Here is a 19,375-nt window from a genome sequence, read left to right as displayed (position 1 = left end):
TTCCTTTGTGTTTCTTACCCCACAGTCCTAATCAGGTTTACTTAGAAGTAAAACTACTGAGCTCAATGGGACACTTCAGTAGTATGGTGAATTTCACTTTGAAAAGAGTTACAAGAGTACATACATTCACTTAGGAATTATCCACACTTACCTTTTGTTGTGCTTTAAAACTCCAGGTCTGAGTTTCTTCTCTCTTTTTTGTCCCAAGCTTTCCCTTTGAAAACTCGTTCTTTAGAACTGAATCAGAGCAAACATCAGTTTGGGAGTTCTGCACTCAGACACTGAACTTTAAAGGGTGGACAGTGCTTGGTCATGGCAAACACTCCTGATCTTCTGTATCAAGAAAATCACCCCTTCCTTCCTTTCTTCCTTCCGGGAACAATGAGTTGCAATAAATAAAAATAGCCACACATTACAAATAGCAACATAAGGAATTCCTGCTCAGTTATAAACATACACTTATAGTCAGTAGTCCACAGATTTTTTAAAAAATATCTGAACAGTTTTCCATCGAGAAGGAAAGGGAAAGTACATGTTTTCATTCTGTTAGCTTTTCATCCAAACTTTTCACTAAGCATTCTCAATGAACTGATATCACAGTACTTTAGATCATGAGGTACAAAGACAATTCCAACTTTGCACCTAACCCAAAGCAGTGTTTCTTTGGGGGAGTCTTGAGCAGACAACCTTTTATGTAAGACCATGTTGCCCTATGTTTGATTTGCAGCATCTCCTCTCTAGCTCAAAAGAGGTCCCACCCTGCTCTGATAGCTGAGATCCTTCGATAAGGTGGCATGGATGAACCCAGGGTGTTCTGCAGACAAGGTTGTAGAATACCACAGAGATATAGGCACATCCTAAGTTACAAGAAAAGGAGCAGCACCAGTGACTTCCAGATCTCACCCAAGATCCAGAAACATGGAAGGAAGTGCGGGCTGCATCGCTTACTTTTCTTCATGTTCCCCTTAAACATCTGAAGTAGCTCTATTGATGCTTACTTAGATGGTCATGCCAACAGGACTTCTTAATAACCTTTTAATGCTTTCTTAACCAGGCAAGCCCTTCTGTTAAACGTCATGGGAACAAAGCAACTCCTGAAGTTGGGCCACCAGATGCAGAACCTCAAGGCCTTCATCCACCTTTCAACTGCCTATGCATACTGTAATCGGAGTTACATAGATGAAGTCATTTATCCTCCTCCTATGGATCCCCAGAAACTTTTTGATCTTGTAGAGTAAGTGATGGAAATAAACTTCTCTCCTGCTGATGTAAACATGATTTTGGAACACTAAGTGCTTCTTCCTAGGCACATGGAAGCCACTCTGTTGTGGTGCTATCCCAGCTACCAGTTCTGCAGGGTTTTCCCATCTTCATCACCTCCCTCCCTACGTGATTAAGTGGGAAAGCTTTCCCAAAAAGATAATCAACGGGCAAATCACCAACTACCTTGATCACTTTCCAAGCTGATATTTGCCAAAGAATGTAAATGTAGAGATGAGGAAACTATGAACATAAGGAGAGGCCTGCTGGATCAGGCCAATGACCCATCTGTTTCCAAGCTGGTCACAGGGAAACAGGAAACATTTGTGGGCAGCATGGCGAGTTCTTAACCCTCCCCCCCAGCACTTCCCCCCACAACTCCTTCAGTCTATTTCCCCAGTCAAGACAGGCAAGAGGCTCAGCAGGAAGCCAGGGGGAATGGCCAGGAAGAGAGGTGAGTTAAGGAGCTCTGCTGCCCACACCACATCTCTCCTCCGAAGCTCCCCTATCACTGTATTCATCAAGTATGGGGTTGGGAATCCATCTTTACGAGCATTTGCAGTTCTGGTACAAAAAGTATTTTAAGTACAAAAAGTATTTTAAGTACAAGAAGCAGCTTTCTGGTGTGAATGTGAACTTCTGCATTGCCTGCCATTCTGCTTGGAGACATTCTGCCTGCTTTGCCAGGGTATGCCAGGCTACCTTTATGTCCTGTGCTGCTCTTTTGCCTCAGCATACCCTTTAAAGCTGATTGTCCTGAGCATTAGATTAAGAAAAACCTCTTTGGATATGGCAGATTACTTGTTACCCTGGCTGCTCTGAGGCCCTCAGATGTTGTGACTTCTGATTTGCAGAGATTAATTGTCGCACTTCATTAACAAGGAAGCCAGCAAAGGGGAACATGGCTGCCTTTAAATAAAATTGTATCCACATCAGGAGTTGATGCTGAATTCCATATTAAAAGGAACTAGAGAAAAATGTTTGCATCCAAGCCGTCTAGCTTTCTTGGTTGTAGACTGTCAATAATATAAGTTCAAGTAATAATTAGGGTTGTTACCTTTTTAAAGGCCCTGTCCCTGCCTGTGCTATTTGATTTTCCTGGCTTGGTATAAAAAGTGATGTGGAAAGATTTATTTGTTTCCTTTCTGTGGCGGGGGTGGGGGGGAGCGCTAAGCAGGGAAGAGGGAGATTGGATTTAGTAGGTAAGGTGGCCAGATACAAGAAGGAAAAAGACTCTGTACTTTTAATATTGCATAGAAGAGGAAATTTCAGTAGCTGCTACACAGGGCTGTATCTTTTCAAATTCTTTTTTCTGTACCAGAGGTTTTCAACCTTTTTGAGTCCACGGCTCCCTTGACCAACTACATTCTTCCTGTGCCTCCCCTGTGGGATACCTGGTAAAAACTTGTGTTGTTTCATCATTTAGCAGTTTGGCCTTTAAATAAAAAAGATTTAAAATTTAAGCAGCAGAGCTTTGAATAGGCTTTTAAAAATATGGCCCATCCATTCCCCTACTAAATGCTGTTTTTGTAAGTTTTGTAAGACTAGACTCATCTTTCCCCCTCTTGTTACTTGCAACCCTCACTCTGCTTCCCCAACCACAAATTCCTCTCTCTACCTTCCCATGTCATCATTTATAATCTCCCAGACCGAACAAAAGGGTCTCCATCTTGGATGGATTCAAGTTACAAGAAAGGAGATTCTGACTAAACATCAGGAAGAACTTTCTGACAGTAAGAGCTGTTTGACTTCTATGAGAAGTTGTGGAATCTCCTTCCTTGGAGGTTTTGAAGCAGAGGTTGGACAGCCATTTGTCTTGGATGTTACATTTAAGATCCTTGCAGTTTAGGAGGCTGGACTGGATGACCCTTGAGGTCAGGGGTGCCAGCTTGAATTGGGGGCCCCAGGTAAGCCCCGCGTCACATAATCACATGATGCATGCACACCATTTGAAACCCAACCCATTAATAATAATAATAATAATAATAATAATAATAATAATAATTTGAATGGCAATGGCCATCAACTGGGGGGGGGGTGCCTCCTCTAATGTTTTATTGGGGGTGAAGACCTCATGGCCCCTAAGAGCTGGCTCCTAAGTTGGCTCCTATGCTTGAGGTTTCTTCCAAATCTACCATTCTACAATTCCTTTTCTAGTAGGTAGAGGGAGGGAGTCATGCAGCAGGAAAAGACTCCTGGCTTCTTCCAATGTTCCTTTAAATGTGTATGTGGGAGGGGGGATTATAGGCTTGTTTTGTTCTTGTTCTTATTTTTATTTTTATCATGCATTTTGTATTTGTATTTTTTATTTTAGCCTGTGAACTGCCCTGAGATCTACAGATGAAGGGTGGTATATAAATTTAATGAATAATAGTAAGAATAATAATAGTAATAATAAAAATAATATCTTAACTTGCAATGAGGAGTGCTGAAATCTTGTCCATCTTATTTTGATGGCTGTTCTACAAATCTAATTCCCCTTTTCCTCCTTTGCATCGTTTCTTTTCATGGCTATATTTCAATGGGTGGTTGTTGTTTTTTTGTTATCCTGTTAGGGGGATGGATGAGTCCCTCATTCAAGAGATCACACCCAAACTGATTGGGGATTGGCCCAACACCTACACATTCACCAAATCCTTGACAGAGTACGTAATTCAGCAAGAGAAAGGTAACCTAAATACTGCCATCATTCGACCATCCATCGTGTGCTGCAGCTGGCAAGAACCTTTCCCCGTAAGCATGACTGCTCTTCCATTTCTGTTGAGTACTATGAAAATTCCCACTGCAGCTGTTGCTTTTCTCCCAGCATTTTGTCTCTCTGGACTGTCCTTGGACTGTCTTGCTTCTTGGCAACAAGGGGAGGAAGGAAGGAGAACCGTATGGATCCTGGACCATGGATTTCTTCTCCATACCCCTTTGGGGAAATTCATTCCCAATTTTGTGTGGGAATGAATGCATCCTGCGGTGAATAAATAACAACTTTTCATTACTCGTTTATAAAGCACCTACAACTAATACTGTGATTTAAGTCTTGAGGTTATTCCCTAACACTATGCTTATTTGTACTTATTCCTATCATGCTTTTTGTATTACTGCTGTTTACTTAGAATGTGGTGAACTGCTTTGGGCAGAATCTTTTGGGCAAGTGGTGATTGCTAACATAAGCAGATGAGGATGGCTTTTCGCAGTGCTTTTTCTGGGGTGCTCAAAGGTACCAACACCTTTTGTCCTCCAAAGGTTAAAAGTGTGGCACTTCATGTACCAGCACCTTTTCTTCTAAAAAACCAAAAAAACTAGTTGTGTTTTTTTTAGTGAATTGGATTTAGGTGGTGGATTGATGAGTGCCTAAGTCACGTAGTCATCTTATCCCAGCATTGCCACAACCATCCTTTTTTTAGAGAGAGAGAGAGAATTTGGAGTCAATTTGAAAGAGGGATGTGTCCACTCATTCCACTTTTGCCTCTGGTAAATGAATTTGGAATATTTTTTTATTTCTAAAATCTACAAAACCTATTTGACCAGTAGCTTGCTTAGACAAAATATGTGAATGTCACAGAACGCAAAACCTCTCCAAAACCATTTTCAACACTCTTTTAAAAAGTGGTCTATGTTTATTTTTTTACCATGTTTATTTTTTTACCATATTTTTAACCCACTTTTGTTTGCTGACTCACATCAATAAAAACCATCAATCTCAGGCAGAAAAAAGGCTTCAGATTCACAGATTGGAGTATGGGAAATGTGCTATGCATAATCTCAACTCCCCCCCCCCCCAATAATAGAAACTCAAAATTTCCCTCTCCATAATTGCTTTCCCTTATTATTTTTCTTTTCAGGGGTGGATTGATCAGTTCAATGGACCATGCATTTTCTTGATTGCGGTATGTGTCACCAAGTAGAACTCTTAGGTTCCTGAGATGCTGGACCTCAGTAATATGCAACCTCATATTAACCTCTGATAATTAGTACTTAATGTCCTTAAGAAACAGAAGAAACAAACTCCTTGCAGGTGAAGTTTGTTGCATACTTTGAACAAACAATGAAGCAGCAACTATTGGTGCAAATTACTATTAGTAATAGTAGTAAAATTCACTACTAAGTAGTAGTAGTAAAATTTATATACAGGGGAGGTCTTTGTAGCCTCTCTTATTTTCAGTTGAAGACAGGCCAGAAAGCAAGCCTTGCCTGTTGCCAGTTATTCCCCACCCCCTTTAAATTGGTTGATTGGTTGGTTTTTGCTGCTTGGGGAAGCAGTGGTGAGAATGAGGAGAGGGTGGCCATACTTCATGTGGGTCTTTTTTGCTTTCCTCAAGAATACGCACCCACTGTGTGGGTGCACAGTTCCTTTGCATGTACTCATGGATGATTTGGAAAACCAAAACAAAATCAGAATGATTTTGGCAAAGATAATTTGCCCATAACTATCACCTTTCAAGTGATGAAAGTAGTTCTCCATTTTACTGAAATCTCGATCCAATTTCAGGTGCATTGTCTCTGGGCAATGAAATTATACCACAAAATTTGCTAACTAGCCCCTTCTCCATCCCACAGACTGGAAAGGGGATTGCACGGATTGTAAAATGCAACAAAGATGCAGTTGCAGATATCATTCCTGTAGATATTGCCATCAATTTGATCCTTGCTGCTGGATGGTACACTGCAGTTCAGAGGTAGGACTGGTGTTTTGTGATGGACTTACATGGACAAATAGGTTACTGAGATTCCCCTTCTTTCTTTATCTCTTCTTTCTTGTATTTCTTTTTCTTTTTTTGGATTTGGTCTCTTATATGATCTTTGATTTTGGATGGCTCTCGATTAGTACTAACTAGATGTCTTAACATCTAAACAATTATATTTTGAAAGATGAAGACGTGTACAGAGAGCTGACAGAGAGAAAAGGAAGGGGCCTGTATGAAAGAGGTTTTCTCAAGGTGTGAAACGGAGGAAGAGGAAGCTCTCCCAGGTGGGAGTACAGAAGTGCATGGGTATTTGCTTTTTAAAAGTAAACCTTTGGAATGTAAAAGTTCCTCTAATTTTAAACCTCCCTTTTTAATTCAGGAAAGAAGCATGACTACTCAGCTGTTAGAAATTTAGGAAATTTAGAATGATAGCCATTCTAAACAAAACAATACTGTGTTTTGTTTTATTTCTCCATTTCATTCTTTCCCTCCTTGCTTATTTTTCAGGCCCAAGTCACTGTTGGTATACAATTGTATAACAAGTAACATCAACCCATTTTCCTGGGGAGAAATACGTAAGTTTATTTTTAAAAGTGCAAGGTGGATTCCATGAAAATCACAGGTTTCAGACATGGCACATATTTGGTGGATTCTGCCAATGCAATCCTGAAAGCTTGCCCTGGTACATCCACAGATAAAGGCTGTGAATTATCAGGGTAATTATTAATTACCCTGATAAACCCTGTGGCCTTCTGCCTTCTATTAAATTAAAAGCAAAAAACCCCAATGTTTTGGCAACTCGAAATTTTATTTTGTGCTACATTTCTTGTTCCATTGACTCCAGAACACTCACCTACAGCACAGTCACAAACCAGTGGTGAGAGAGCCTATAAAGTCCAAAATATATTATGGGTTCCCATTACCATAGGGGCAGTTGATATTATCTGGTCCTGCATCCATTCCCCTCATTTTGTAAGCAGTTCACACCAGTGATACCAAACAAGCCAAGCCCAACCAGCACTGGAAGGACTCTCCTGAGGCAGTGGTGGGATGGTGTCATGACCGCCTTCTTAGAGAACAAGGCAATGACTTTGGAGGAAGCATCAGAAGGCGAGAGGGAATTGCCCTCAGAGCTTGCCTTGGAAGACCCTCGGGCTCTGAAACATCAGATACAGAAAGAGTCCATTCTGCCAGCACCTCTGTGGCCTGAGGAGGTTGCATTGCTGACCTTTGGTTCTTGAGGGCTCCAGTGCAGAAGCTCCAGTGTAGCCACTGACTGTTAAATTGACCAATTCTATGAAGACTTACAACACCTTCTAGAAATGACACCAAAGAAGGATGTTCTTCTCATAGGGGATTGGAATGCTAAAGTACGGAGTCAAGAGATAAAAGGAACAACTGGCAAGTTTGGCCTTGGAGTTCAAAATGAAGCAGGACAAAGGCTAATAGAGTTTTGTCAAGAAAACAAGCTGGTCATCACAAACATTCTTTTCCAACAACACAAGAGCAGATGGGCAGTATCAAAATCAGATTGATTATACTCTCTGCACCCAAAGACGGAGAAGCTCTATGCAGTCAGCAAAAACAAGACCTGGAGCTGACTGTGGCTTAGATCATCAGCTTCTTATATTCAAGCTTAAACTGAAGAAAGTAGGGGAAACTACTGGGCCAGTAAGCTACAATCTAAATCAAATCACAGTAGAAGCGAGGAACAGTTTTAAGGATTTAGATTTGGTGGACTGAAGAACTCTGGATGGAGGCTTATAACTATACAGGAGGCAGTAACGAAAACCATCCCAATGAAAAGGAAATGCAAGAAAGCAAAGTGGCTGTCCAACGAGGCCCTACAAATAGCAGGGGACAGAATACAAGCAAAATGCAAGGGAGATAGTGAAAGATACAGTAAATTGAATGCAGATTTCTAAAGAATAGCAAGGAGAGACAAAAGGGCTTGTTTAACAAGCAATGCAAAGAAATATAGGAAAACAATAGAATGGGGAAAACCAGAGATCTGTTCAAGAAAATTGGAGATATGAAAGGAACATTTCGTGCAAAGGACAAAAGTGGTAAGGACCTAACAGAAGCAGAAGACATCAAGAAGAGGTGGAGTTATACCAGAAAGATATGGATGTCTTGTACACCCCAGGTAGTGTGGTTGCTGACCAGACATCCTGGAAAGTGAAGTCAAATGGGCCATAGAAAGCACTGCTAATAACAAGGACAGTGGAAGTGATGACAGCTGAACTATTTAAAATTTTAAAAGATGATGCTGTTAAGGTGCTACACTCAATATGCCAGCAATATGCCAGCAAGTTTGGAAAACTCAGCAGTGGCTAGAGGATTGGAGAAGATCAGTCTGCATCCCAATCCCAAAGAATGCTCCAACTACTGCACAATTGTGCTCATTTCACACACTAGCAAGGTTATGCTTAAAATTCTACAAGTGGTATGTGGACCGAGAACTCCCAGAAGTGCAAGTTGGATTTCAAAGGGGCAGAGGAACCAGGGACCAATTGCAAACATGCGCTGGATTATGGAGAAAGCTAGAGAAAAACATCTACTTCTGCTTCATGACTGTGTCAACCACAGCAAACTATGGCAAGTTCTTAAAGAAATGGGACTGCCATCTGTCTCCTGAGAAATCTCTATGTGGGACAAGAAGCTACAGTTAGAACTGGATATGGAACAACTGATTGGTTCAAAATTGGGAAAGGAGTACGACAAGGCTGTATATTGTCTCCCTGCTTATTTAACATATGCAGAATTCATCATGTGAAAGGCTGGACTGTATGAATGCCAAGCCGGAATTAAGATTGCCAGAAGAAATATCAACAACCTCAGATATGCACTTGACGCATCTTTGATGGCAGAAAGTGAGGAGGAATTAAAGAACCTCTTAATGAGGGTGAAAGAGCAAAATATGGTCTGAAGCTCAACATCAAAAAAACGAAGATTGGTCCCACTGGTCCCATCTGGTCCCACTGGTCCCATCACCTCTTGGCAAATAGAAGGAGAAGAAATTGAGGCAGTGAGAGATTTTACTTTCTTGGGCTCCATGATCACTGCAGATGGTGAAAGCAGTCACGAAATTAAAAGATGCCTGCTTCTTGGGAGAAAAGCAATGACAAACGTAGACAGCATCTTAAAAAGTTGAGACATCACCTTGCCGACAAAGGTCCGTAAAGTTAAAGCTATGGTTTTCCGAGTAGTGATGTATGGATGTGAGAGTTGGACCATAAAGAAGGCTGATTGCCGAAAAATTGATGCTTTTGAATTATGGTACTGGAGGAGACTCTTGAGAGTCCCATGGACTGCAAGAAGATCAAACCTATCCATTCTTAAGGAAATCAGTCCTGAGTGCTCACTGGAAGGACAGATCCTGAAGCTGAGGCTCCAATACCTTGGCCACCTCATGAGAAGAGAAGACACCCTGGAAAAAACCCTGATGTTGGGAAAGATTTAGGGCACAAGGAGAAGGGAACGACAGAGGACGAGATGGTTGGACAGTGTTCTCAAAGCTACCAAAATGAGTTTGACCAAACTGCAGGAGGCAGTGGAAGACAGGAGTGCCCGGCGTGCTCTGGTCCATGGAGTCACGAAGAGGTGGACACGACTAAACGACAACATCCATGGCTTAACCCTTTCTCTACATTGCCTCTCGGTTTTTGTTCTTGTTTGTCAGATCTTATCCTTCCTGAGGTCTGAAACAATTCTAGTGCTTATGTAATTATGCAATTCAGCTTCTGTACAAAATGCTTGATTAACCTGGAGGTAGGCTGTATGAATTGTGTATTGATTTGTAATGATTTGTTGGGTCTCTGGACCGTAATAAAGATTGATTGATATTAAGGTCATTCTGTATGGAGATGAAATGCAGAGTATGCAGTTGAAATGAACACTGTGCATTGAAAAGCAGCAGCAGGGGAACAGAATAGAATCAAGGTCCTTTGGCAAAACTGCTCTGAAGCTATTTCACACAGTGACTTATGTCAGTTGGCATTAGAGTCCATGTGGCTAAAACCACTGAAATGTAAGAATCTTAGAAGATTTAATGTTTTGTGAATTGAAGTCTTAGGGTCCTGAATCCACTAAAGCTATATGCTCTGGGAAAATGTGATGTGGGGATTTTTAAGTGTCCTTAATGTAGTTTATCCCTAAGGGGGATAGTGTAAATCAGCAGTTACAGATACAAGTAGTTCTGTGAGTAGGAGTGCCAGGAAGGGCTCAACAACTCAGCCAAAAGTTAGTCTCCTGGATCGCCAGACAGCCTTTCCTCCTCTAGACAGAATTTCTAATTCCCCTCTATCATTGCTTTCACTGAAAGAGTAAGGAGGGAAGGAATGTCCCTTGGGTCTTATCATCATCTTCCTGTTCAAGGCAGAGTGAAAGGTAAAAGGTAAAGGGACCCCTGACAGTTAAGTCCAGTCGCAAATGACTCTGGGGTTGCAGCGCTCATCTCACTTTACAGGCTGAGGGAGCCGGCATTTGTCTGCTTCCACAGACAGTTTTTCCGGGTCATGTGGCCAGCATGACTAAGCTGTTTACCTTCCCGCTGGAGCGGTACCTGCACTGCATGCTTTCGAACTGCTAGGTTGGCAGGAGCTGGGACCGAATGGTGGGAGCTCACCCCGTTGTGGGGCCTCAAACTGCCTCAAACTGCCAACCTTCTGATTGGCAAGTCCAACAGGCACAGTGGTTTAAACCACAGCGCCACCCGCGTCCCTTGAATGAAAGGTAAAGGTAAAGGGACCCCTGACCATTAGGTCCAGTCGTGACCGACTCTGGGGTTGCGGCACTCATCTCGCTTTATTGGCCGAGGGAGCCGGCGTTTGTCCGCAGACAGCTTCCAGGTCATGTGGCCAGCATGACTAAGCTGCTTCTGGCGAACCAGAGCCGCGCACGGAAACACCGTTTACCTTCCCGCCGGAGTGGTACCTATTTATCTACTTGCACTTTGAGGTGCTTTCAAACTGCTAGGTTGGCAGGAGCAGGGACCGAGTAACGGGAGCTCACCCCATCACGGGGGTTCGAACCGCCGACCTTCTGATCGGCAAGCCCTAGGCTCTGTGGTTTAACCCACAGCGCCACCCGCGTCCCTTGAATGAAAGGTAGAAACACATTATTTCTTGTGGATGTTTTAAGAGGTGAAAAATGCACACCAGCTGACGTTACATCAAAATAATCAGAGAGATGGCTCTCTATTTGTAATCCTATTAACTATGTATGTAGACAAAGGATGGAATGAATCCTACTGCAAAAGATCTCTCACTTTCCCAGATGAGTGCAAAAGTTTGCAGAGTGCAAAAGTTAATTGCAGCCTTTTCTCATTGCTTTTCTGTAAATTAATTACTAAATTATTTCTGTAAATTAATTACTAAATTATTTCTGTAAATTACTAAATTATTTCTGTAAATTACTAAATTATTTCTGTAAATTACTAAATTAATTCAGGCCTATCTGTATGCTCTTGCAAGTATGACTTCAATTCTCTTTTGATAAAAGCAAAAACAACAACCGTGTCCCCTGTTATTTTACAGGCGATGTTGCCATGGGCATATTGGAGAGGATTCCCCTGGAGAAAGCCTTCAGAATCCCTAATGCTTGCATGACCCAAAGCGACTTTACGTATGAGTATTGGAGAACTGTTAGTCACAAGTTCCCCGCCTTTCTCTATGATTTGTATTTAAGGCTAACTGGAAGGAAGCCAAGGTGAGGGAAAACTGCTAAATGGTTAAACAGGCAGTGACCATTTTAGGTGCATCTAATATGTGTGCAGCCATGACCATGTGCATCGTATCGAACCTGGAAGGGACATGAAAACGTCACAAAAAGGGGCGGGACTGGGCAGGGCTGAATGGGTTGTTTGCAGGGTTTTCTAATGCCATTTCAAATATATGCAATTTCACTTAAATGTGTGGTGCCTTGGAACATAACCCCTGTACGGGCAACAACCAATTGGTGTTTGACCAATTTGCAGCAACCCAGAAGTGGCCAGGAAACAAAGTGGGGGGGGTAATGGGCAGCCCATTCCCCAAACGGCCATTGTCTGTATTGTCAAGCACTGTAGGGAATTTGACTTGCTATGTACATGAACGAAAAGAAAAAAGCAACCTTGTTGTCTGTTCTTTCTTTCTTTATTGCTGTTAATGAGTTCAGCACTGAAGCAACAGTGGAACCACCCAGAGAGGGCGTGAGTAGGATCTAGACAGCTTGTTCTGGTCATTACATCTACAAGTGTGTGTGTGTGTGTGTGTGTGTGTGTGTGTGTGTAAAGAGCAGCAAGGAAAATGTTGCACCAGTTTATAGAGATTTGTCAAGATTATCTTGGAAAACATGACTATTAAAAATAATAGGCAGTTTCTAAATTGAAGAGTGGGTTACAGTTGAAAAATCCTTAAAGTGGATTTTTTAAGCTTGTTCAAATTTTGTGTCTGCACCCAGTGTTACAAGCAGATATGCTGAAGACATTGATTTCAATAGAATTTTAGTAAATGTTGTCTGTAGTCACGAGGACCCAAAGAACTATTTTTATATTCAAAGTCTTGGGTTTCCCTGTAGGATTTCTTTTTTCACTCCCTACCTTCTCAAACTGCATTCAGAAGTTCTCTCCACTTAAGAAGAGGGTTGCCATTTTGCATGGAGGCAAAACCCAAGTTCAAGGATTTCTTAAGTGCACATAATTAGTTGCACTGCTCTTTGGATCCTGGCCATAGCTCATATTCTAACACAAAAGTTGTGCACACTGATTTAATTTCTGTGGGCTTAAAGATCCTCAACTCTGTGTTGAATTGTATCCTACATTTTTAGTATTAAAGGTGAACAAAATTGACACTGCTAGAAACTTTGCTAACAGAAAATGTAAATCAAACCTTTAACAATGCAAAAAAATTTTTTGAAAAAAACACAGACCTGAAAAATAGTTCCATATTAGTTGTCCACCCTCTTGATGGGCAAGAAAACGTTTGTGATAGTTCAGCCGGATTTCAGATTGCACTCAAATCCCTGGGTAAAGATCAGTTTTCTGTAGCTCTTGCTTATGGTCTTTTCCTGCTGGCTCATGTTCTCTTTGGCTGCTGCATCTTCCAACCTTTCTGTCTCTTCTCCCTCTTCTTTGACCTGTTCATTTCCCAGCCCCAACCCCTTTGTGTTTTCTTTTCCCATTCCTCTGTAACATTGGAGCAGCTCAGCCAATCACTGCCAGTGATAGCCACCTCAAAAATCTCTAGCTGCATTACAATTGTTGTCATGTCCGCCTCTTTGTGACCCCATGGACACCAGGCACTCCTGTCTTTCACTGGAGCCTCATCGCTTCAGGATCTGTCCTTCCAATGAGCACTCATGGATAGGTTTGATCTTCTTGCAGTCCACGGGACTCTCAAGAGTCTCCTCCAGCACCATAATTCAAAAGCATCAATTCTTCGGCAATCATAAGGTCCAGCTCTCACTTCCATACATCACTACACATACCATAACTGCTGCCAGAGGAAAACAGAAGGCAAGTTAAGAATGGAAGGCCTGCCAGTCTGATGGTTGGTTTCTTCAAAGAATATTTAAGAGGCTGCAGAATGCGTGAAGAAACTCATTCCCTGTGCTTCTGATAATCATTTTCAAAATTTATTTCAAGTGCAAGCTTTGATCTGGAGCAGGCTTTGATCTGGAGTAGCCGATCTCTTCAGAGGGCTTTAAATTCTTGTATGGCTATGTGGATTGTGAACCAACTGTGGTAATCCCATCCATTTTGGATGGGATCTCTGTTCTGTCTTTCAGAATGATGAAGATGTACAACCGCCTCCACGAGTACATGCTGCTCTTTGATTTCTTTTCCAGCCGTTCCTGGGAATGGAAATCAGACAATATGAACATGTTACTGAACCAACTTAGTCCAAAAGATAAGAAAGTAAGCATTGTTCTAATCCAAAATATCTTTACAGATTCCCATCAAGGTAACAATTGTTTCCTGTGGCCTAAAAGAAAAACATCAAATTTCTAGTAAGCATGCCCCCAAATTCCACTACAACCAAAATCTTGGTTGGTTTCAGGATGGGTTGGATTGATTTTCAAAACAATGATTTGACCATTTTTTATTGAATCCATCATTGGTACAGAAATAACAGGTGACGCCTAGGATAGTTTATGAATAACATGCTTGCCTTTCTGGCTATGCTTGGAGGCTGTGGGGATACATGGTTCATGCAGTCTAGATTTTGGGGTGAACCAGAACCAACTTGGATCTGAGCAATACAATCTGGACTTGAAATAAGAAATTCATACTTGATACTGTTAGTATCAAGTGTCACACAAGTGTCACACACATTTTCCTGTGAGTAAGCACTATTGAGCACAGTGCATGCATAGGATTGTGCTGTTAATCTGCCACTCGCCCAGGCCATGGTTGGGGAAGAAAAATCATGTGTCCATGTGATATGTATGTATGTATGTCCAGCTCACAAAATCGGGAGATAACCATATGTTGTGTAGATAAGTTGTCTTCATTTTTGCAGCAGTCACGTTTATTGCCCCCTATGCCAGTGATGGCGAACCTTTTAGAGACTGAGTACCCAAACTGCAACCCAAAGCCCACTTTGGCACAAAGTGCCAACATGGCAATTTCACCTGTATATCTCATTTTTTCTGTGTGTTTCATTTTTCTTCTTAATGACTTCTGTAATAAATAATCCTTCATGAAGGTTATTGCCTTATCTTCTTCATTAAATTATCTTTCCATTGATATATAATTTGATGGTATAACTCAGTGCTTTTTTTCTCCATTTAGTTCCTTTCTCTCTTAAGCCACCCCCCTTCTATTTATTTATTTATTCATTTATTGAATTTGCATACCGCCCTTCATGTGCAGGTCTCAGGGCAGTTCACACATAAAAATACAAGACGAAAAACACAAAATACATAATGAAAACAAGAATAAACCAATAACCCTCCTCCCTTCCAATACTTATTCCAAATGTAAACATCTGCATTCACAAGATAAAAGGATCACCCTTCTGCCTGCCAACAATTAAGCACCTGTTGGTTGCAAAATGCAACCTGCACAAGTGTGTTTACATGCACCCCTATCAGTCCCACGGGAAGTCGGCTGGTTGAAGTCCTGTTGATCCACCCCTCAGATACTCTTTATAATGGGAAACAACCCTCCAGAGAGGACACCCATCCCTCACACCCCAGAGTTGCCCACCATGTTGCTCTTAATTCCCTCGCCTACACCTCGCCCCCTTTGAGTCCCTGCCCGGCTTCCCTCTTCCTTATTCTGCACACCCTTACTTGGGAGTAAACCCCGCCAACCTCAGCAACGCTTCCTTTCTGAGAAAGCCCCCACGCGCAAATTCCCGCTCCAGATTTATCGTAGGTGTTTTGTCACTTTTCCAGTTTCTTGCAATCAAGATCCTGGCTGCCACTGTCGTATACATGAAATTTATGTAATTTATTTTTTAATTTCTGATGTCATTATACCTAGAAGGTTTCAGGTTTTTTCTTAAATGAGAAAAACTCTCCTCCTGGAAGAGAGGGGAGTGGTTGTGGGCGGGAGCCCGAGCTCCACCTCTAGCAGGGGGCGTTAGCCCCCTGCCTTCCCCTCACCTGGCTGGCGCCCACGCCCATCGGCAGGCACCCAACCAGGTGCCTCCAAGGGGAAGTGTGCAGGAGCCTAAATGCTGCGGCGCCAGCCCCTCCTCGGCCTCACTCTTCGTCGTCCCGTCGCGAGTCACCCACCCTCCACTCCCCTTTAGCTCAGGGTCTTAGTTTTCCTTGGCCTTGCTATGGACCTTAGGTTGGTCGCCCTGGTTGTCCGGGGGGCCTGGTAGGAATTTTTCCATTTGGCATTAGGCTTTTTGGTTTTTTTGCCTACCTCGTAGCAATCGTCACAACTTTCGTGGTATTGGTGGGTAGGTTAGGCATTGGAATAATGTGTCGTGGTGTCGAAGAGCTAGGTGTGGCCATCGCCTATGCCTTCAATTTTTGGGTATTCCGTTAAAGGAATCTGGCAGTCGTGTATTCTGTCCAATGCTGCTTGGCAGGAGGCCATGGCACGACTCTCGGTGACATCAGGGGAGAGCCTATAGTTGGATTAGCATCAACAGGCTCCACCTACTGGTGAATAAACCCCCCTTGTTTCAGACTCACCCCTCTCTGAGGGGGTGGAGTCTGCTGACGTAATCCAATGCCTAAGCCAATACCTTTTCACTTACTGTAATCAATAAAGTTGTGGCCTTTTCTTGCCCATTAACCTTATATCACGTGTCCTTGTGTATTCATTCCACTTTGGGGGGATCGGGTCCTCGAACCACAACTTAAATAACTTTTTAAATTCATTGTAGATATTATTCCAAAATTCCTTAATGGCTGTGCATTCCCACCACATGTGTATATATGACCCTATACCATCTTTACACCTCCAACAAGTTGGTGGTCTATTTTTATACATCTTTGTGAGTTTTGCTGGAGTGTGGTGCCATCTGTATTGCATTTTCATAATATTTTCTCTAAGGTTATAAAGGTAAAGGTATCCCTGACCATTAGGCCCAGTCACAGACGACTCTGGGCTTGCGCGCTCATCTTGCTCTATAGGCCGAGGGAGCCAGCGTTTGTCCGAGACAGTTTTTCCAGGTCATGTGGCCAGCATGATGAACCAGAGCAGCACACGGAAACGCGGTTTACCTTCCCGCCAGAGCGGTACCTACTTATCTACTTGCACGTCAACGTGCTTTTGAACTGCTAGGTTGGCAGGAGCTGGGACCGAACAACAGGAGCTCACCCGTCACGGGGATTCAAACCGGCGACCTTCCCCCCCATTGGCAACTATAAGGTTATAACACGCCATAAATTTAATATCCCCCCTCCACAGTTTCTCCCATTGATCCATATAGATGTTATATCCTAGCTCTTGCGCCCATTTCACCATTGACACTTTCATCAGTTCCTCTTTCACCTCCCATTCTAAGAGGACGTTATAAATTCTTGAAATGTATTTTCTTTTAAATTGGATTAATTCTTTTTCAAATCTAGATGTTTCCTTTGCAAGAAACAAATCTAGATGTTTCCTTTGCAAGACCTTCCTTTTTATCTAAACTCAATCTTTCGTTTATCTGAAAATAAATTAGATACGCATGCCAACCGTATCGATTGTCAAAACCCCCTATGTCTAGCACATCTGTATCTCTTAAAGTGATCCAATCTTTTATCCATACCAGTCCGGCAGCAGCATGATAGAGTTCTAGCTCTGGTAGGGCAAAGCCCCCCTCAAATCTAGATGTTTCCTTTGCAAGACCTTCCTTTTTATCTAAACTCAATCTTTCGTTTATCTGAAAATATTGTAGCCAGTCGACAGAAGGTGTCTTCTGATTTCTTCAAATTATTTTAATTTGATGTTATCATTAATTTCTTTTATTTACATTAACTATTAACTGTGTATGTGGCCCAGTCTCCTTGCATATTTTTCTTTTTAATAGCCAGGGCTTCTGTCGGTGAGGTCCATAGGGGAATCTTTGGTTCTAATATTCCTTTATATTTTATCCAGATCTTTTATAATGATTTGTTTATAATATGATTTAAAAATCCCTCACCTTTTCATAAATTAGATACGCATGCCAACCGTATCGATTGTCAAAACCCCGTATGTCTAGCACATCTGTATCTCTTAAAGTGATCCAATCTTTTATCCATACCAGTCCGGCAGCAGCATGATAGAGTTCTAGCTCTGGTAGGGCAAAGCCCCCCTCCCTTTGGTCTATAAGTATTTGATGCTTAATTCTTGGTTTTCTTCCATTCCATATAAATCTAGCAATGTCTTTCCTCCAGCTTTTAAAGCATTTCATTCCTCCCAATATTGGAATGGTTTGGAACAGCAAAATCATTTTTGGTAAAATGTTCATTTTTACTGAAATCCTGCCCCAAAGGGAGAGGTGTAGATTGTTCCAAATTTCCATTATTATTATTTTTAATCTCATGCCAAGTTTTTATATAGTTATCCTGGTACAAATTGATGCATTTTATTGATATCCAAATTCCCAAATATTTTACTTTATTTTTAATCTCTAAAGCTGTAATTTTTTGTAAGTCCTTTATCTCTTCAGATCTCATATTTTTAACTAATAAGTTAGTTGTTTTAAAGTTTCTGCCAATCTTCCGAATTTGTTAATTTTTTCTCTACTTTGTTGAAGGTTTTCAGTTGTTACTATGAAATCATCTGCAAATGCTCTGATTTTGCGGAAAAAAACATGCAAATTCCCATAACAGATTTCTTGGATTTTATTATTATTATTATTATTATTATTATTATTATTATTATTATTACACTAAAGTCACCTCCCTTTGTCAGGGGAGGTCACCGCTTTGACGGCGGCGCATGGTGGGACGACTGCGCACGTGCCCACAGAGAGGGCTCTGAGTGCCATCTCTGGCACACGTGCCATAGGTTCACCACCACTGACCTGTGCCATGCCAGCCTCGCTTACTTGCAGGAACCTATAAAAGTTCAGGCCTTTTTTAACCCCTTATCTGATTGCCTTATTTCTTTCCCCACTCTGCACCACTTGCTCAAGCCACGCAAATAACGTAACATTTGTTGTTTTTTCCCCCCTAATTCCAGTTGTTCTTATTTGATGTCCGCCAGTTGAATTGGTCAGCATACATAGAATATTTCTGTCTAGGAGCTAAGATGCATGTGCTGAATGAAGATTTGGCTGGCATTCCTGCAGCAAAGGAGCATTTACGAAAGTAAGGCATTCATGTATACTTTTAGTATACAGAACAGGACATTTTACTCACAGAGTAAAATTCCATTTGAAATAGCTAGAAGTATTTGAGATATTGCAAATGGTTCTTCGGTAAAAGTTTTTTTTGTTTTTTGAACTTGTGGATTCCCCCCCCCAAAAAAAAAACAATTAAATCAAATTAAGTTGAAGAAAAATACAGTCTGAAATTTTGATGCCAACAATGTTTCGTTTCTAGGAGCAACCTGAAAAATGTAGCTGATCTACTTGCTGCACTATTTGCCACTCTCTCTCTTTCTCTCTTTCTTTCTCTCTCTCTCTCATCATGGGGTCTACAAAGTCTATGACTACTTATTTTGCAAAACGTAAACATAACCCATAATGCATGCAAGAAGTTATGTTTATGTTATCCAGTTGGAGGCATCTTGGTTATTGACAGTTCATTTCACTTTTATAAAATAAATTAAGAGTGGTTTTTTTTTATGTATACTATAAACAAGTTTTGCAGCCTTAATCTTTTATTCCATCTTATTGCAAAGCTTCTGTTTTGCTTCTTATTGCTTCTGTTTTTTGTTCCCTAAATCTAATTTAGTGAGTCAATTAGGCCATTGCAGCAAATTCTCAAAGTCTCTCCATTGGGAATTTCATAGATGGGGCACCAGTCAGCTTCCACATCTTTGCAAAGAGTATTCTGGCTGCAGCCAGCATACAAGA

At 41.6% G+C, this 19,375-nt stretch overlaps 1 protein-coding gene across 5 annotated transcripts in view; it reads left to right on the top strand.

Annotated features, from left to right (window-relative positions):
• Positions 1-19,375, top strand: part of FAR2 (fatty acyl-CoA reductase 2) — a 123,616-nt gene that overhangs the window by 101,633 nt on the left and 2,608 nt on the right. Inside the window, exons 4-11 of one of the 5 annotated variants that reach the window (XM_053387492.1) lie at positions 1,055-1,234; positions 3,816-3,993; positions 5,097-5,141; positions 5,812-5,930; positions 6,447-6,514; positions 11,477-11,648; positions 13,767-13,836; positions 18,538-18,665. In XM_053387492.1, the coding sequence (XP_053243467.1) occupies positions 1,055-1,234; positions 3,816-3,993; positions 5,097-5,141; positions 5,812-5,930; positions 6,447-6,514; positions 11,477-11,648; positions 13,767-13,836; positions 18,538-18,665 (960 nt within the window). Of the gene's footprint in view, positions 1-1,054; positions 1,235-3,815; positions 3,994-5,096; positions 5,142-5,811; positions 5,931-6,446; positions 6,515-11,476; positions 11,649-13,706; positions 13,929-18,537; positions 18,666-19,375 lie in introns of those variants that run through there. The other 4 variants (XM_053387491.1, XM_053387495.1, XM_053387494.1 and 1 more) reach the window with 4 other exon arrangements.

Source organism: Podarcis raffonei, chromosome 5 (genome assembly GCF_027172205.1).
Source record: "Podarcis raffonei isolate rPodRaf1 chromosome 5, rPodRaf1.pri, whole genome shotgun sequence".
In the NCBI taxonomy this organism is placed as follows: Eukaryota; Metazoa; Chordata; class Lepidosauria; order Squamata; family Lacertidae; genus Podarcis; species Podarcis raffonei.
The sequence above is the reverse complement of the archived record's forward strand: the minus strand, read 5'-3'. Positions and strand labels throughout refer to the sequence as shown.